The 19,761-nt window shown below is 47.3% G+C and overlaps 1 protein-coding gene across 7 annotated transcripts in view; it reads left to right on the top strand.

The window, feature by feature from the left end:
• The window catches only part of DAPK2 (death associated protein kinase 2), a 126,281-nt gene that overhangs the window by 89,702 nt on the left and 16,818 nt on the right, over window positions 1-19,761 (top strand). For all 7 annotated transcript variants that reach the window (XM_026004375.2, XM_072738767.1, XM_072738771.1 and 4 more), the window contains 4 exons: window positions 9,359-9,488; window positions 15,283-15,331; window positions 16,122-16,148; window positions 19,263-19,415. In XM_026004375.2, coding sequence (XP_025860160.1) covers window positions 9,359-9,488; window positions 15,283-15,331; window positions 16,122-16,148; window positions 19,263-19,415 — 359 coding nt within the window. The remainder of the gene's footprint in view (window positions 1-9,358; window positions 9,489-15,282; window positions 15,332-16,121; window positions 16,149-19,262; window positions 19,416-19,761) is intronic.

The raw sequence follows: 19,761 nt of genomic DNA, 5'->3' as shown, positions 1-19,761 counted from the left end.
GTCATACCCATTTTATAGAAAGAAGAGGTTACTTGAGGGCTCCTAGGGCTTCATTGTGTCTCATCAGAACCCCTTACCGTACTAATATTGCCATTTTGCGGATGAGGGGCCAAGGCTCAGAGAGGTGAGTCACTTACCAAGAGCCACACAGCTAGTGCAGGGCAGAGCGGATTCAAACCTGTGTCTGTCAGATGCCTGAGAGGATCCTCTTCAGCACTGGTTTCCCAAATATGGCCCAGTGTGCTTCTGACTTCCTTGGAGAGCTTGCTTTACAAAAGCAATTCTGGAGCCTCACTCCTGGTGAGTTGATTTCGTCAGTTTGGTATTTTTTTAAAGATTATTTATTTATTTATGTATTTGAGAGAGAGAGAGAGAACATACAAGTGAGGATAGGAGCAGAGGGAGAAGCAGACTCCCTGCTGAACGTGAAGCCCAATGCAGGGCTCAATCCCAGGACCCTTAGACCATGACCTGAGCCAAAGGCAGACTCTTAACTGACTGAGCCACCCAGGTGCCCCCAGTTTGGCATTTTTAACAGTCCCCAGGGGATTCCAGTGGGCAACTAGCTCAGAAACGAACCCCTAAATCATAGCTTGGGGACTCAGAATGTCTTGACTCAGGCCCAGGTTCCTCACTGGTTAGGTGGGGGCACCAGCCCATCCACAGCTTAATGGCTCTGAGGATCTAATGAGGCGATAAGTGGGGAAAGCCCACCACAAGTGCTAGTTTAACACAGACCATAGAGCCAACGTTGCTGATTGGCCCAAGGCTGAAAGCCAGTGGTCCTAGATGTCCTTAAAAGTGAATTTTTATTTCTCTCCATGCCACAGGAGCCTAGAGACAGAGTAGGTAGGTAGAGTAGGTTTTCCTTTCTGCTTTACCATACAGGACAATGGGAGGTCAGAACCATGTAACAGCCTTCCCTGGTGGAGGAGGCCATGAGTGAGTGGTCAGTAGCTGTGGTTTAACAAATCCAAATGCACCGAGTTAGGGCCCTCCCCTAAGCCACAGCTGTGGGTTTTCTGGGAAAAACATGGAGCTGGGGCAGGAAGCTGCAGAGGCATCAGAGTCGAGATGGACACCTGGACACCCCCACTTTGCCAGCAGGCAAGGGCAACCCCAGCAGGTACCCTTGCATCAACTAGAGGAGACAGGAGAGAGAGGAGAGCACACAGGATTTGGAGTCAGCCAGAGCTTGAACCTTATCTGCCCTACTTATTACTGAGACACCCTGGGCAAGTGCTCAACTTCTCTGAGCCTCAGTTTCTTCATCTGTAAAATGGGGGTGGTGATGGTGCCTGCCTCAGAGAATGAGAATTACATGAATATGGATGCTTTGTAAACTCAATGCTATAGGTTGTGCTATACTGAATCCCCAGGGTGAGTGATTTTAGAAACACAGAAAGAGCATGAGAAGTAGCCTGCTCTTTGCAAGTGTGCAATCTGTTTAGGGAGGCAGGACTAACACTCAGGGCTCTCGGCGGTAGTTGAGGCTGCGGGGTGAGGCTGCTCACAAGTGTGGAGCTGGGAGAAGGAAGGAGAGCTGGACTGGGTGTTTAGATGATACTTCCTGGGGGAGAAAGAATTTTGGCTGGGCCTGGAAGGATGGGTAGGAGTTCAGTAGGCAGATGATAAAGACTCTCATTCTGGGAAGGAGACACATGATCAAGGAAATAATCTCAGAGGTGATGCTGACAGCTACAGGTCACTTTATAAGCCTTGTTTGATCTTCTTGATAACCCTCGTGAGACAGGTTTGATCATCATTACTAATTTCTAGGTGAGAAACCTGCAGCTGACAGGCCAAGTGACTTGCCCAGTGTCGGACTGGTAAATGGCAAAACTGGGATTGGAACCCAGGCTCTAAGATGCTTAGCCATTATCTATCTTGATTCCCTGAGAGCAGAATATGCAAGAGATGCATATGTGACTGCACTGGTGGTTCATTTGTCCAGGAAACAGTTCCTGAGCACCTGGGAATTGCAGTGCCATCCACCCGTGGGTGCTAGGGGTGGAAATGAGCAGCAGGGCCCCTGTCCTCTTCCCAGAGCTTCAGGAGAATGGGGAGAGGACACATATGGAATGAGAGTGCAGGGATCCCTGGGTGGCGCATCGGTTTGGCGCCTGCCTTTGACCCAGGGCGCGATCCTGGAGACCCGGGATCGAATCCCACATCGGGCTCCCGGTGCATGGAGCCTGCTTCTCCCTCTGCCTGTGTCTCTGCCTCTCTCTCTCTCTCTCTCTCTCTCTCTCTGTGACTATCATAAATAAAAAATTTAAAAAAAATGTTTGAAGGAATGAGAGTGCAGTTAATGCTCTGGCAGAAGCATGTCAAGGTACCATGTGGGCCCTGGGGGAAACACCTAGCTGCATATGTTGGAGGGGAGGGGGTCACAGAACATGTTCCAGCATGAATGTGTTGGAGCTGTGGGGGGTGGTGGAGAAGAAGCTTTATGTGGAAGGCCATTCCAGCAGAGTTAACTGCAGGTTGGGGTAAGGATGATAAGGAGGTCAGTTGGGATGTAGCAGAGGGGTGTGTGTCCAGAGGTAGCAGGGCCCTGAATGCCACATAGACGAGGACCTTGGGCATGACCACACTGGTGGTTGGGGGAAGTGGCTGCCTATGGTCTCATCTATGGTGTGCCGGGGGGAGGGGGGGAGGTGTTTGCTGCAGCACCATGGAAAGCTGCCCATAGGGGCCTGGCAGCAGGCAGCCTTGCTTTCTCAGGTTGCCAGCACTTCCTGAATAATCTGGGGCTGTGGTGGATATTTGCAGTGAAGGTTCGTAAGAGCTTCCTTGTCCCCATAGCACAGACTGGCTGGGCCCCTGCTCTGCTGAGTGAAGCAGCCTTGCCCAGTGATAGGCTATGTGGGCCCCTGGAGAGGACACTGGGCAGAGGGTTAGGTTAGCAGACGTGGGCTCCACTCCTTGCTCAGTGACCTTGGCAGTTTCTTGACCTCTTGGAGCTGCTCTTCAAAATGAAGGGACTAAATGATCTCTGAGGTCCCCTGCAGCCTCAACTCTGTGAGCACTGTAGGAGTGACATGGGGGTGAGGATGAATGGGACAGGAGGCAGGCAGGTCAGGGAAAGGGCATGCTCTATAGTTGTGCACAGGTGATTCAGCAGGGATTCAGTAAGGTTACCAGGGATGACTGTAGTCATTGCTACTCTCAGAGAGGAACGGACAGACATAGCCACCACTATTTGAAACCTTGCTGGGGCATTGATCCTTCCATGGACCATCTCTCTGGATCTTCAGAACAACCCTATGTCATGGTAGGTGTTGTCCCATTTTACAGATGGGAAACCAAGGCTGCAAGAGGTCCAATGACTTTGGCCAGGTTTTGCTGTGAGTGACAGCACTGGGATTTGACCTGCCTGCCTCTAAGCTCAAGCCTTTTGTACCTTACTATATAGACCCCCCACCCCAAGGCTGCCTTGATCCTGCAGACGCTCTTGGACATGCTGTACTGAACTGATGGGGATCACCCACTGACATGGGTCCTGCCCAGAGGACCAGCTTCTGGTTTAGCACCAAAGCAGGTATCTCTGACCAAATTCCCTGGGACACGGTGGGGCATGTTGGCCTCTCCCACAGGGGCCTGCCTCATGGGCTGAATGGATAGATTTGTTTAGACAGGTGAGGACAGTTTCACCTCCTGGTAGCAACTCCACAAGCCCTCTGCTGGGCAGTGGTGGCATCTATGGGAATGTGATCCCTCCTTTTAGCCATGCTTTGGAGGTGAGGTCAAGTATGTGGATAGAATTTGTCGAAGTAAATAAAGCTAGAGGAGGACAGATGGATAGGCTCATGCTACCCCAGAGGGCAGCCTGGCTTAGGCCTAGGAGTCTGTAGTCACAGTGGCCTATTCTTCCTTCCTGATGGGAGCCAGGAGAGCCTTTTGTATGTCTCGCCTTGGGCCTCAGAGGGGGAGAATTTGCCCAACCAGCTTGGAAGGTTGTTATGCCATCTTACAGTTGCAGTTGCAGAGGCTAGAGCTTGAAGGGGCTCTGGGTCTCATCCAATGTCTATTTTAGAGTTGGGGGTGCTCATGCCTGGGGAGAGGAAATGGCATGCTTCAGTTCCCATGGCCTTGTATGGTGGAGGTGAAACTGCAATTTCCCTGTACTTGGCCTGGATCTTTTCTAGTGCCCTATGCTAGTGCCTGGGATGGGGGAAGCAAAGAAGTTGAGAAAGAGCCCCTGGGGGAACTGCTGCTTTGCTGGCCCTCAGGCTGCCCTTGGGGATCCTCCCTCAGATTTCTCCTCCTGACCTAGCCCTACAGCAGCCCTGTGGGGAGGAGTGCACAAGGCGCCCCCCTCGGGCTGGTGGAGGACCTCCACAGGGCAGAAGGGGAAGGACCACCAACTCCCAGTTCTTTCAGTTCATGTCAGCATATTTCAATGGCATGTGCAGGATGCAAGACATCATCAGGGAGGCCAGGAAACTTAGCACTGATCTGAGTTTCCCAGGGAGGCCACCACCCAGGAGAGCAGTGTCACAGTATGGGAGACAGCCTGTAGCTTAGGACCACTTGCTCATAAGCATCATCGGCCCTGAGGGGGTTACACACGAGGTCAGGGGCCACTTCATTGAAAAGTGAGGTGGGAGAAAGAGGCAGGGATGCAGCATGGTCTCTGACAGATGAAGTAGGGAAGGCATTCTAAGTAAGGGGGATAGCTGGGGCTTGGGAGCGGTGTCGTTCTGGGTGTGGGAAATAGACACCTTGAAGGGATATGGGCAGGTACAAGCAAGTGATGGGCGGTGAGGCTGGGAAGGTAGCATGGGGCCTGTTGGAGCAGAGCCTCCACGCCTCAAGTATCGTGCAGGGCATTTCTCATGGTCAGTGGGACCACTGAAGATATTTAACCAAACTGGGTGATGTGGTGAGTAGGAGCTAGACTACCCAGGAAACCCCCCTGACTCTGCCATTATGAGCTATTGGACCTTGGGCCAATGCCCTTTGCTCTCTGAGCCTCTGTTTTCTCAGCTGTGAAGTGGGGGTGATAACAGCACCTACTATTCAGAGTGATTGCAAGGATGACCTAGAGTACGAGTGAGCTGCTTGCCTTGCTAAATGTTCAGAAAATGTCAGCCCCCACCTTGCTTCCTGGGTAACATCAGACTGGGTTAGTGGAGGCTGGGCTAGCCAGAAGGAAGCCCTTCTGAAAGCAAGAGGAACTGTAGATATAGGGACTGTTTTCCTGTTTTATTATATTCTGTTTCACTCCCAGTTAGGGCAGGTCTGAGCCTGAAGGTCCATTTGGTCCAAAGGCCCAGTGTGTGAGTGGTGAGGGCAGGACAAGAATCTGAGGCCTGCCCACCCAGCAGAACATTCCTGCTGTGCCAGGGTGCAAGCCTGCCCTAGGTTGCCAGGCCCGAGCAGCATCTCCACTTCTTCCTGGAGTAGATTCCCAGGATGCTTGAGCCACAGGGAAGGGAGATCATTTACTCTAGTTGTTAGGAGCAGAAGCTCTGGAGTCCAACAGATAAAAGTTAAAAGCCCTGTGTCCACAAACCAGTATTTCAATCTTGATTTCTCTTTCTGAAACAGAGGAATGATAACATCCACTGCATAAGATAGTCAGGAGGGTTCAGTGAGGTATAAGGTTTGTCACGTGCTTGGTTAGCACAGTGCAGCTAAATGGCAGCATGTGTGTGTGTGTGTGTGTGTGTGTGTGTGTGTGCGTGCTCGCGCGCGCACGTGTAGGCCTTCTGGAGGAGATACTATTTTTACTGAAATGTGAATAGGAAATTAGCCAGCTTTGTGATAGGGGCCATGCAGGAAGAATGTTCCAAGTGGGGGAGAAGTCACCTGCTGTGTGTGTTAGGTTCTTGGGGTGGACAAGATCTTGTGCAGACAGGCAGTACTCGGTAAGAAAACGTGGCCTGGCCCTGAGGTTTTCCTAAGCCAGTGGAGAGGCTACTGCTCCTGGACGGTGGGACACAGAGGTGAGGGGATGTGCGGCCAGGATGCTTCTCACCTCTCAGAGCAGTGCTGCCAGATCCAGCCTCCCATCGTTCTTCCTTCTTTTCTGATGCTCTCTACCCAGCTCCTACTGCCCCATAATCCTGGGAGTCACCAGGTCCGATGTGACTGCTTTTGTCCATGGAGGCTCCCATCCCCCTTCAGCATGTGCTGTGCTCTGAGCACACTGGTCATCGGGAAGCCCTGGGCCCTGACCCTGAGCTCCAGAGACAAGCTTCAGGACCATTCCCCAGAGGAGAGGGGAAGGTCCCAATAAGGTGACTCAATTCCAATGTGGTAGAATAGAGAGAGGAGAAGCCCCACCCTCACCCCCACTGGGAAGATGGTGCACAATGGGGAGGGCACAGCTTCCTGCATGGGGTGCCAGGATACTTGGGGTCTGTGGGCAGCCACTGGAGGGCTGGACTGGGGGTACTGCAGCGAGGCCATCTGTCTCGGTCCCATTTCCTGACCTCCCCTGTCCCTACTCTCTGCAGGGCCTAAGACTCTGCTTTGCCTTGGGAGAGGACTTTGACACATTTTCAAAATAAAGTTGAGATAAATCTCCAGAGGGGAAGAAGGATAAACAAGCATAAAAAATTGCAAAAGGAAATGTCTTATTTATTTATTTTTGAAGCCGGGGGAAGGCCTCAGCTGGCCGGCTCACTCAAGTGAAAGTTTCCAGCCACTCTGACATGAGGTCACAGAGACTTCAGGGAGCCAGGAAGTTTGGGATACGGCACCTGGAGTGTCCTCAGGCCAGATTCAGGAACAGTTCAGCTAACTGATCCTTAGGGCCCCCCTCAGCCTACCAGCCTCTGTGCTCTGCACTATTGGGGTGGACATGCAAAGACCTCAATCCTCCCTCTAGCTGAGGGTCTGGTAGAGGAGCGAGACAGAGCCAGCAAGGACTGTTGGGCAAGGGAGAGTGTGACAAATGTCATAACATAATGGTTCAAATAATCACCACGGGGACTGAGGGGTAGGATTCATTTGTGGTGTGTGGGGTTACTCAGGGAGGAAAGCTTTCAAGGACTAGCTGAGTTGAGGTAGACTTTGAAGCCCAGCTAGGATTTTATTTTATTTTTTTATTTTTTTAAGATTTTATTTATTTATTCATGAGAGACACAGAGAGAGAGAGAGAGAGAGAGAGAGAGGCAGAGACACAGGCAGAGGGAGAAGCAGGCTCCACGCAGGGAGCCCGATGTGGGACTCGATCCAGGGTCTCCAGGATCACGCCCTGAGCTGAAGGCAGCGCTAAACCACTGAGCCACCGGGGCTGCCCCCAGCTAGGATTTTAATGGGCAGATAAAGCAGAAGGTTTTCTAGGTAGAACAAATAATTCGAGCAAAGGTACAACGTGGGAAATTCTTCAGGACTTTGAAAATAGGGATGTTTGATTTTCTTAAACATGTATTATTTATCTTTATTTAAAACTGCTTTCTTGAGATAATAAGTCACCTACTATACAATTAATTCACCCATTTCAAGTGTACAGTTTACAAAGTTGTGCAACTGACTCCACAATCAATTGTAAAAAATCTTTGTCACTCCAAACAATAAAGCCCGGTACCCATTAACAGTCACTACCCATTTCCCCCAGTCCTGGGCAACTACTAATCTACTTTCTGTTTCTCTGGATTCACTTCTTCAAGATAGTTCGTATAAATGGAATCCTATAATGCATGGTCTTTTGGGACTGATTCTGTCACTTGGCATAATATTTTCTTCCTCTTTTTTTATAAAGATTTTATTGGGGCACCTGAGTGGATCAGTCGGTTAAGCATCTGCCTTTGGCTCAGGTCATGATCCTGGAGTTCCGGGATCATGCCCCACATCGGGCTTCCTGCCCAGCGAGGAGTCTGCTTCTCCCTCTGCCTCTACCCCTGCTTATGCTCTCTCTCTCCCCCTCCCTCTCTCTCTCTCTCTCTCAAATAAATAAATAAAATCCTTTTAAAAATATTCATTTATTTGAGAGGGAGAGAGCATGAGAAGGGGGAGGGGCAGAAGGAGGAGAAGCAGGCTCCCTGCTGGATTGCACAATCCTGGGATCATGATCTAAGCCAAAGGCAGACGCTTAACCAACTGAGCCACCCAGGTATGTTTTCAAGGTTCATCCATGCTGAAATATCAGTATTTCATTCCTTTTTATTTTTCTTTGCCTTCTTTCCTCTTAATGGCCGAATAGTATTCTACTACATGGTTATACCATATTCACCACTTGATGGAAATTTGTCTTGTTTTCACTTTGAGACTATTATGAATATGCAGCTGTGACATTTGATGTTTTTATGTGGATGATATTTTCAGGACATTCCACTTTGAATGGAGTCTGGGTTTGTCGTGGAAGAGAGTGGGAAGGGACAGGGTGAAGCAGAGCGACATGCTCACCCACTGTGGACTATGAGCGGTTGGGTGGGAGTGAGAAGGGTAGGCTCCTGTTCTGGCCTCACTAACAGCCTGTGGAGTATGAGGCCAGGGCAGGGCCGTCCCGCCACCCACACACACCTGCACAGTTGTGTCAGATCTGGCAGCTATTTGCAGCACTGGAGGATAGCCTGGGCAGCTGGTATTTTCCCTGGAAATCAGGTGCATTTTTTCCTGGTCCTGCTGAGGCCAAAATTAGTGTAAGCTACACAGTTAGTCCAGGAGAGGGGAGTTTGTCAACAGGAAGCTGGCCAGCTAGGGGAAGGAGGTGGTCAGGAAGACGATTGTTTTTTTTTGTTTTGTTTAAGATTTTATTTATTCATGAGAGAGAGAGAGAGAGAGAGAGAGAAAGGCAGAGACACAGGCAGAGGGAGAAGCAGGCTCCAGGCAGGGAGCCCGATGCGGGACTCGATCCCGGGACCAGGATCACACCCTGGGCTGAAGGCAGGGGCTAAACTGCTGAGCCACCCAGGGGTCCCCAGGAAGAAGATCGTTAATAAACCATGTGTAAACCGTAGCTAGGCTGCTAGGCTCCCACCCCTCCCATGCTCACTCAGAGGGCAGGGGTTTTGTTTACAGGAAATGCTGCCAGTTTCTCAATGGCCCCATTTAACAGATCTGGAAATAGAGGCAGTGCATTAAAGGGATCTGCCATTCAGAGACAGAAAGGGAGCTAAAGCTAAGGTCTCCCCAGTTCTGCTGTGAGCAGCAAGTTTGGAAAACATGGACCTTGCCCTCAGCGCTGTGCCTGTATTTGAGTTCACAGGAGAAAACAGGACACAAAAACCAGAAAGAATTTTAGTCTCTTAAAAAAGAATACCAAACTCCACCCTAACCCCAAAGTGAAAACACAAAACAGGGCTTTAATTACCATCTTTTCTTCTTTTCCTTCTTTACTTACTTTCTCTTTCTGTTTTTTATAGTTGTTGTTTTTGTTGTTGTTTTGTTTTTTGTTCTCCAGCCAGAAAACATTATGTTGTTAGACAAGAATATTCCCATTCCACACATCAAGCTGATTGACTTTGGCCTGGCTCATGAAATAGAAGATGGAGTTGAATTTAAGAACATTTTTGGGACTCCAGAATTTGTTGGTAAGTTTTAGGCCTGTTTCTTTCCCACCTAGGCATCTGGGATCAAAAGATAGAGAAGTTCTGGAAACAAACCCTGTGTCTGGGGCTGTGGCCTCTGGGCCAAGATGGTACCTTGGAGACAACCCCCGCACCTTAGAAATCTAATGAGTGGGTAGAAAATGTCCTGCTGGTCTTCTGGGTAAGGGTCCAGGTGCTGGCTGAGCACCCAGTAGGGCAAAAGTAAATTCCCCAGGTGGGGCTTACAGACTTTTGCAGAGTCCAACCCTCCCAGAGCTGGCCCCACCCCTTGCTGAATTTATTGTGAAGATGTAAAATTACCCCACCCTCTGGCATTCCCATAAACTCACGTTTCTCTGGAGCAGCTTCTGATTTCCTGAAAAGGAAAAGGGAAATCATCTGCCAGATGCCAGATCCACCCACTCACCTTGCCTGTGTGCCTGGCCTTTATTCATGCACAGGGGGCCCTGCTGGTGCGGGGCCCTGGCAGTTCTCTCTTCCCTCTGCTTCCCTCAGCCTTGGCTCAGGCCCCAGAAGCCCCCACATGGTACTGGAGCTACAGGTTTGGGGGTCTTAGAGTTACAGCTTTGCAGAGGGGAGAGGAATGAGAATTGAGGACTACCATCTCTCAGCTTTGGGGGTTGGAGTAGTCTTAGAAATGGAGGGAGGGCGAGATCTACCCAAAACCTGGAGGCAGAAACTTCTGACCACAGTCAAAAGGAAAATAGAATGTGTCAGATCATCCATTCTGATGGATTTTTCAGGTAGCACATACCAGCTCCACAGCTGCTACGGAATGGTGATGTCAAGGCCCCACAGACCCCAGGTGGGGAACCTTGCTGTATGCCAGGCACTATGCGGGTACTCCACAGGCATGTCAATTAATCTTCAAACAACCTCATAAAGCAGATTTAATTATATTTCTCTGTCAAGTGCTTTATTCAAGGCAAAACAACCAGTAGGTGGTAGAGCTAAGATTCAAATGTAAATACATCCAGCATCAAAGCCTGTGTTCTTGTGGTTACACTGGATTGTCTCTTAAAAAAGACCTTGGCCCCAGGGGACTTACAATTTAGTTGTGGAAATGAGACATCAAACACCAAGGAAGAGTGCTAGAAGGATCTTTTTAGGTCTTCGGGTCTAGTTTAACAAATGTGGAATTGGAAGGCTAGGGGATTTTAGTTAAGGTCAGCCAATGGTTATTCTTCATCTACTGTATGACAGATATTAGAGAGGTACTGGGGACACAGTGATGGGAAGAAACCACTCTCAGAATGACTTATTCAAAGTCACATAATTAATTGGTGACAGAACTACCTTGAACCTAGGACACAAGACCTCTATTCTTGAACTTTGTCCAAGATAGCAGTTGCTGTCCACTATTCACATACATGGTAAAATGCATATATTTATTTAGTTAGTTAAGTTCATACCAAGTGTTAATCAACAGTAAATGGTTCAGCTGGAAATTCAGGGCAATAGTGGAAGAAGTGTCACAACACAGCATGTGATTAATTATACAGTGAATGATAAAGATATCTCTGAAAGACTGTGCATTTAAAAAATTTATTTAAATTCAGTTTGCCAACGTATAACATCTAGTGCTCATCCTTAATGCCTACCACCCAGTTACCCTATGCCCCTACCAACCTCCCCTTCTGCAGTCCTTAGTTTGTTTCCCAGAGTTTAGAGTCTCTCATGATTTGTCTTCCTCTCTAATTTTTCCCCACTCAGTTCCCCCCTTTCCTTTTGGTCCCTTTCACTATCTGAAAGACTATTCAAACAAGATGTCCACTTTGGCAAAGTCAATGGGACCAGTCATGCCCTTGAGTCAATGAGAGACAAAGGGCTGGTGTCGTGGGTGGGAGAAGTGTCTGAAGAGGGATGGGGACAGAGCCAGGGTAGAGGAGTAGCACATCCAGGTTCAATCATTCATAGCAGGGGGTAGGGACAGAATTAGTGAATTTACTGGGACTGGACTGAGCAGAGAGTTCCCATCAGACAGGCCATGTGAGTGAGATATTGATGAGTAGGCCAGACTTGTAGAAGTTTTTTTCTGGTGGTATGGTATTAAATGTCTAACAACTGGGGCTAAAAACAAAACACAACACAACCCTAATTTATAGCATTTGTCAATTTTAAGCTACCAACTTGCCACTGAATTCAGAGTTGGGAAGAGATGCACATAGTTGACTCTTGTGAGCCAGTTTGACCTAATTCCAGCCCAGAACTGGTTTTGTTTGCACCTTACATGTATATAAGGTGACTTCTCTAGGCCTCTGCCCAAATTATGATGACTTTCTTTACCTAGGACTCCTGAGAAACAGTGTTATAATCACTTGTCCTACTCCCACCATTCCTTTGAAATTTGAACCTGAGGCACAGTGTTGAAAACTTACTACTTCAGCTTCTAGAAGTGTGGTAGACCCGGTCTTCCAAAAGCCTTCCTGCTACAAAACTGGATTCTTGAGAAAAATACTCTTTTTAAAAATAATTTTATTTATTCACGAGAGGCACACACACACACACACACACACAGAGAGAGAGAGAGAGAGAGAGAGAGGCTGAGACAGGCAGAGGGAGAAGCAGGTTCCCCCTGGGAAGCCCGATGTGGGACTCGATCCTAGGATCCTGGGATCATGCCCTGAGCTGAAGGCAGACACTCTATCTCTGAGCTGCCCTGGTGTTCTGAGAAAAATATTCTTGTTAATGAAATGAAATGAAATGAAATTTTTAATGGAAATTCTAGACTCAAAGGAAAAAAGAGAAATCTTTAAGGGTAGTAACTCCTTCAGCATCACCGGCTCCACTACCAAAGCCAGTGAAATGAACTTAGAGCTTCGGCTATGAGCAGCAAAAGAATTCAGTAGGAGGATCTCTCCCAAAGACAAGGGTATGTATCAGCATTTCAGCGAGAGACCAGTAAAACTTAGACATCCGAGGACATAAGATAATGAAATTTTCAGATGTTAACTATAAAATAAATGGAGTGTATATAGAAAAAAAGGTAGAAACACAAGAATTAGCAAGCAACTAGAGGCTGTCAAAAATGACCAGGCAAAAAAAAAAAAAAAAAGACCAGGCATGGGCAGCCCTGGTGGCCCAGTGGTTTAGTGCCGCCTTCAGTCCAGGATGTGATCCTGGAGACCTGGGATCGAGTCCCACGTCGGGCTCCCTGCCTACTTCTCCCTCTGCCTGTGTCTCTCTCTCTCTTTCTCTCTCTGTCTGTCATGAATAAATAAATAAATAATTTTTTAAGAAATGACCAGGCAATTCTAGAAAGAACCAGATAGAATTTTGAGAGATTCAATATATACTCCTAGAAATTTAAAATTCAGTGAATGAGTTAAACAGCAGGTTTTACACACTGAAGAGAAAATTGAAGAATTAAAAGGCAGAGCTGAAAAAAAAAAATAGAATACCACAGAAGGACAACAGGACCACAGGAATATGAAATAGAGGACGAGTGGAAGAGGGTAAAAATTGAAAACTTACCCTAGGTCTGTTTGGAATCCCAGAGGAAGGATTGGAGATAATAGAGGAACAACGTTTGAAGAAAGTGGCTGGGAATTTTCAGAACTGTTATAAAAATGTGCATCCCCAGGGGCACCTGGGTAGCTCAGTGCTGCACACTGAGAAATATTTATATTTTAAGAATGAGGGTAAACGATTCAGACAAAACAAAGCAAAAAAAAAAAAAAAAGTCAGAAATGAACAACAAAAAAGACAAACACCAACAAACATTTGTTAATAGAACTTCCAAAGATGTGCTTCTGGATTAAATGACTTTTGAGGGGAGGTCTCAATGCAAGAAGTAACAGGAGCAAAGAAATCAGTAAACATTAGGCAAGTGTAAACCTTTTCTGTTTAAAATAACGATGATGATGTTTTAATTGCAGGGTTAAAAAATGAACTAAAAATTGAAGAAAATAATGTTAGGTAGAACAAAGTGCTTGAAATGAGTGTTCTAAGGTGCCTGTATTGTTAGAGGAGAGTCAAAACATTGCTTTATATTAGAATAAACATCCTAAAGTCTCAAGGGTGGCCATTACAAAAATGTAAGTGGTGGGGGGGCAGATAATAAGAACAAGAAGTTTTTTAAAAAACTATCCAAACAACAACAAAACAAAACAAGAAAGAAGAAGAAAAGCACAGGAGAAAATGGACAAGCAAAAGCACACAGAGGACAGAAGTGATTGTTTATGTGTATTAAGCAGATAAGCCTGGAAAATGAGTTGTGCTTTTCAAACTCTCTGTAGTGAAAGACTTTAAAAATTTTTTTCTTCAATCTGCCCTGGACTGCTTCTTTAGGAAGATACAAGAAAAATAAATCCCTAGAAAAATTATCACAAGTTGAATGTCATGGCAATGTCAAGTTGCTATAAGAGTTTCTAAAGGCAAAAATAAATAAATAAATAAATAAATAAATAAATAAATAAATAAATAAATAATAAATAAAAATAAAAAATAAAAATAAAAAAAATTTCTAAAGGCTTACTCCCAATTTCTCTACCTATTATGTCTGGACCAGTGATTATTTGTCTTCAAGACCATACTTTGCATCACTGTCCTAAGGAAAGTCTTTCATGTTTGTGTGTTTGTGAGATGTGTGCAAAAAAGTTCATAGCAGTGTCATTCCAGTGAGAAAAGAAGTGGAAACCATCCAAATGATAACTGAGAGGACCATAACTAAAATATGCTATATGTCAGTGCAGTGGACTATTAAATAGCAGTGAGAAGGAAAGACCATGCATGAACACTGAATGAACCCCAGAAGTATAATGTTAAGGTGGGGGAGGGAGGATCAAGTGACCACATCATACCACTGTGACATCATTTTTATGAAGCTAAAAAAATAATCAAAACCAGAAAAGTGGTTCCTTGTGTCGAAGCAAGTGGGATGGTGGCCACACCCTATAGATGTGGTTTTGATATTGTTCTTGATGAACAAGCATAGTCTTCCCCGTTCTCTCCCTTTTCCTGTTGTGATCAAACAGGCTCAGCCCTTCTCTCTTCTCTGGCTACTCACCTCTCTTTCTCCATTTCATGGTCAAGCTTTTTTATGGCATCATCTACACTCATATCTCTACTTCTCTACTTCCCACAGGCAGGGCACTCTCTGGACATTACTTACTTTCTAAGAGCTTGCCTGCTTGATCTTTGGGCAGCGCTTGGTCCTCTTCTGTCCTGGGTAGAATCTTCTTTCCTAGACTCTGCACTCACTCCTGTTCGCCATATCATCCACACAGCTTCTGTTGCTACCTGTATGATGACTCCAGATTTGGCGGCTCTGACTCAACTCGTCCATTCCCAGGACATCTTTGCCTGGATGCACCTGAGGCACCTCAGGCTCATCATCTGCCCCAGAATGGGGCCCCTCTTCCAGACAGACTCAGGAGTGTGCATTCCCTCTCTGCCTTCCTTTCTTCGTTATTACCTTTCAGTGCTGACTTGACTGGTTTCCACCAGAAAGTTCTCAAGTAGGCTTGTTGTGTTAGGCCCCATTTCTCCTTCTTACATCTTCCCTGTTGCAGTCTCTTCTTCCTCTTCCAAGTGTTCCTCTGTACTTTCCCTCTTCCTCACTCTCAAGGCCTCTCTGTAAAAGGTTTCTACCAAAATAACAGGCAACTTCATTTCTCAAAATTCTTAGGCCCAGATTATCTCCATCTGTTGCTCTGATTTTTCCTTAGTGAGGAATCAGGAGGGGGACATTTGTCACCAAATGCTCTAAAATTCCTTATAGCCATGTCTTCTCATTTTCATTCTCCTGCTGATTCTTCAATACGGCTTCTTTCAGCTCCAGAAATTGTGAACTACGAGCCCCTGGGACTGGAGGCTGACATGTGGTAAGTTGTATAGGCCACCAAGGTGACCTAGGGAATCCTTTCAAGGGCAGAAGGCCTCAGACCCTGGCTCCAGCTGACATTCCCCTTGACCATGAAAACCCCTCTTCAGAGCCTCTGGCTGCTCCAGGTGTGCTGGACCCAAGGCCCGGGTAGCTGGAGGCAGCCAGGCCTGGACTTGAGGCCAGTTAGAACATGGCCAAGGCAGAGACAAGAGAGGCAAGGCTGCAGGTGCAGGCTCAACTCTCAGGCCTGCCACAGCCGTGATGAAGAAACAGTAACAACAGCTTGTTCAGTTAATCAACCAAGTGATCACTGAGAGCCTCTTAGGCTCTAAGTGCTGTGTGGGGCCCCAGGGATACTTTAGTGATTGATTTTCTACACAGGACTCATTTCATTTGAACAATGCTTTAGAGTTGGCTGAGTACCTTGATTGCCTGGTTTTCTAAAATGCTCCCAGTAGCTTTGTTAGGTAGTTATCATTAACTTCATTTTATGCAGAGAACGGGGCTCAGAGATCATAAGGGACTGGGCCCCAGTCCCGGCCTGCAAGTGTGGGAGTCTGATCTTGAACTCGGCTCTTCCGACTGAATATCCAGAGCTCAATGACTCAGACACATCCCTGACTGCTGCTGAAGGGTGTAGGACAGAGAGGGCCGTGGACTTGAGATGGCATCTTTAGGCTGCCATGGAAGGCCAAGTGACCACATCCCTGGAGGACCACGCGGTGAATCCCTTGCAAGGCTGGGATCAGAGCCAGGTGGCTCTGACTGGCCTGTTCTTTGTTTTGCAGGAGCATAGGCGTCATCACCTACATCCTGTGAGTATCCCTGATGCTGGGGTGCCCCCCTAGCTTGAACGGAGGGGACCTGGGAGAAATGAGAGAGGGCCAGGCAAACGGGCAGACTGAATTTACTGATTTTACTCATTTACTCATTCACCACGAGCCAGATGTGTTCGATCCACATAGCACACCTGAGGGTCTGTACTCTGAGCTCCATTTCAGATGTTTGGCCCCAGGGTGGAGGTTGAGGCTTGTCCGCATCCCTGTGACCAGGCATCCACCACTCAGCTTCACCCAGGCTGCATGTCCTGGGAGAAAGTCAGCTTTCACCCAGAAGCCTGGGGACAGCCCTCAGGCCACCACAACTTCCCTGATCCACATCTTTCTGTCCCCTTGCCCCCTTCCTTCCTCAGCTCTCACAGGCTCTGTTGTCTCTCCCCAGAGTCTCTTTCCCATTCTTGTAGTATTAGGTCGCTTAAGCAGACGTTTCCTGTGTAGCTCCATGTGCAGTGGATCTGTCACTTTCGATCTCTGTGGCCTTGGGCAGATACTTAACCTCTGGGCCTGTTTTCCGCATCAGGAAAATAAGAATCATTAACTTCCTGCTGCGGGTATGTTTTGTGGGTCACATAAGCTACCGTGTACAGACTTCCCAGCGCTGCTCTGGTGCATAATAGGTGGCTGATTAGTACATGTTAATTCCAACAGTGCTTCCCAACTGTCGTCTCCTCTCTGCACACCTGGTGCGTGCTATTTCTAGGGTACACTGGGTAAGAATCAGAGCCAGAGGCGACATGGAGGCTCTGGTGTGTCATACCCGGTCTCTGACTCTTCCAACAGCCCATCAACCCGAGCTCTGTACGGTGTGGTGGACCCCCCTGAGCTGCAGCGGAGGGTCTCCATCCTGGCTGCGCATTAGACCTTTTAATACCTACCACTGCCCAGGCCCACTGCAGATATATTACATTGGAATTGCTAGGGATGGAATCTGGGCATCAGTATTTTTTAATCAGTTTTTAAAAAAAGATTTTTGTATTTATTTTTATAAAGAGAGCAGGAGTGGAGGGAGGAGCAGAGAGAGAAGGGAGAGAGAGTCCTCAAGCAGACTCTGTGCTGAGCACGGAGTCCAATGTAGGCCTTGATCCCAGGACCCTGATCATGACCTGAGCCGAAATCAAGAGTCAGACATTTAACTGACTGAGCCATCCAGGTACACCTGGGCATCAGCATCTTTTAAAAGCCCCAGAGGAATTGGATGCACAGAAAGAATTTGATGCATTGCTTGATGGTTCCAAATTCTGTGTTGGCTCTTGAAACCTAAATTTTTTTTTCAGAACTCTAATTTCCATACTGAAATATTGAGGGATTTCAGTGTGTACAAGGCACGTAGTCTTCTTGAAGCTCATTTGAGTGCCACGCAGTTTACTAAGTGCCTGCTCCATGGTGGGCACTGGGCCAGGCACTCAGGATGCTGACATGAAGGATGTCTGCCCTGCTTGCCTGGAGTTCCCTGTGTCAGGGGGAGACCCCACACAGCTAAGTCTCACATAGTGGGACCAAGGTTATGCTGGATATATGAACACACCTTCCTGGGAGAGGCACTGGTTTGCTGGGCTGAGGAAGATTTGACAAGAGAGAGATTGATGTTAATCTGAATTGGGCTGTACAGAATGAGATTAATTCTCCAGGTGAAAAGGGAGGGAAGGACTGTCTGATGAGGGAAACGGTGAGCCGATTAAGTGTGGTGAAATGTGCTGAGGAAGTGGTAGGGACTAACTTCTGATGTCTTGCTCAGGAGTTTAGAGGTGACCCTATAGAAAATGGAAGTCATAGAAGGTTCTTTGTGTTCAAAGACAAAAATAATGGCCACCCATTCCAGAGCTCTTAGCCTGGGCAAGATTTCATAGAGCATTGAAAATGTATTTATTCTTTATGACAATCTTGTGAGGTGGAGACTTTTATTTTCTTCATTTTATAGAGAAGGAAACAACAGCTCAGAGGTTGAGTAACTTGCCTAGGTTTGCACAGCTACTGAGTAGCAGAGCTAGTATTCAAATCCAGGACTGAACTATCAAAAATTTCCCAGTGTGCCATACTGCCACTATGCTAAGAAAGTGGCAGTGGGGTTGGGGATGAACGTCAAGAGATATTTAGTAAATAAAACCAACAAGAGTTTTGCGCCGGTTAGATGTGATGAGGGAATGGATGGAAGAGTCAGAGGCAGCCCCTTTGTTCTAGCTTGTGTGCATTTGTGAAGTGACATCATTAATCAAGGCAAGGAGCTTATAGAGGGAGGTTAGGGCACAGTGACAATGGCACATATAGGGACACATGTCCCATCAGCTGGAATATGAGTCAGAAAACAGTAGATTTGGGAGTCAATATTTGAATACATATTCTTGACAAACCCTGCAGGGGAACCTCACATACCCTTCCAGGCCCTAATGGCGCATCTATTTCCACACCTCTCAGGCTTCGCTCAAGCTGCTCCCTTAATCTAGAAGACCTTTCAGGGATCCCTGGGTGGCTCAGCAGTTGAGCATCTGCTTTTGGCCCAGGGTGTGATCCTGGGGTCCTGAGATCGAGTCCCACATCGGGCTCCCTGCATGGAGCCTGCTTCTCCCTCTGCCTGTGCCTCTGCCTCTCTTTCTCTCTCTCTCTCTCTCTCTCTCTCTCTGTCTCTCATGAATAAATAAATAAAATCTTTAAAAAAAATAGAAGACCTTTCATCTCCTCTGACTGCTGACAACTTTTTCATTCTTCAAGACACAACTGATACAAATGTCAGCTCTCCCATGGAGAGCACTGGGTCTCCCCACCATCATGTGTTCCCCTAGTCCTTTGTCTGGTCATCCATTATATTCTGCTTGGGATTATGAAGAGCCATGTCTCTGTGTTTCCTCCTGTCCTCTGTCAAGTCCCTTGAAGACAGTTTCTCCCTATCAGGTACTTAGTAGGAGTTCCACAAAGTAGATTGAATTGGACTCAGTTAGTCGAAAAGGCTGCTGACTGGCTGCCCAGAGGGGGCAGATGGTGTTGCTGGGAGCCTCCCATCCCCCATGCAATAGTATGAATCAGGGTTCCCTGACTCCATCACCCCCAACTCCATCTACTTTCCTATAGTCACATGTTCCCTCTCTGTGTGCTCAGCCTAAGTGGAGCATCCCCTTTCCTGGGAGACACGAAGCAGGAAACGCTAGCAAATATCACAGCAGTGAGTTACGACTTTGATGAAGAATTCTTCAGCCAGACCAGTGAGCTGGCCAAGGACTTCATTCGGAAGCTTCTGGTTAAAGAGACTCGGTAAGATGACAGAGAAAGGCATGGGCCTCTGAGGTACTGACCTTCTCCTGTTCCCTCTACCAACAGACGTATCAGTCTGTCCCTACTTTGCCATGCACTGCCATCTGCACCATTGTGGTCTAATCTGGGCAGGTGCTGAGATGTGTGGATTAGCTGAGACTTGGCATTTGTCTTGTTTGCTCAAGTCTTTCTGCTTTCTTTCCTGCCAACATATAAATAACTGTGTGTATGTGTGTTTGTGCACTTGTGCGCATGCTTGGAAGTCAGCCTGGGTTTCTCTAGGGCACATTATCTTTTCCAGCCTGTCCCAAAGGCACCTAGAACTAGGATTTGAAGAGGAAAGTGG

The sequence above is a fragment of the Vulpes vulpes genome, chromosome 15 (assembly GCF_048418805.1).
Source record: "Vulpes vulpes isolate BD-2025 chromosome 15, VulVul3, whole genome shotgun sequence".
Taxonomy (NCBI): Eukaryota; Metazoa; Chordata; class Mammalia; order Carnivora; family Canidae; genus Vulpes; species Vulpes vulpes.
Note: the sequence above shows the minus strand (reverse complement) of the source record. Positions and strands in the feature narration are given on the sequence as shown.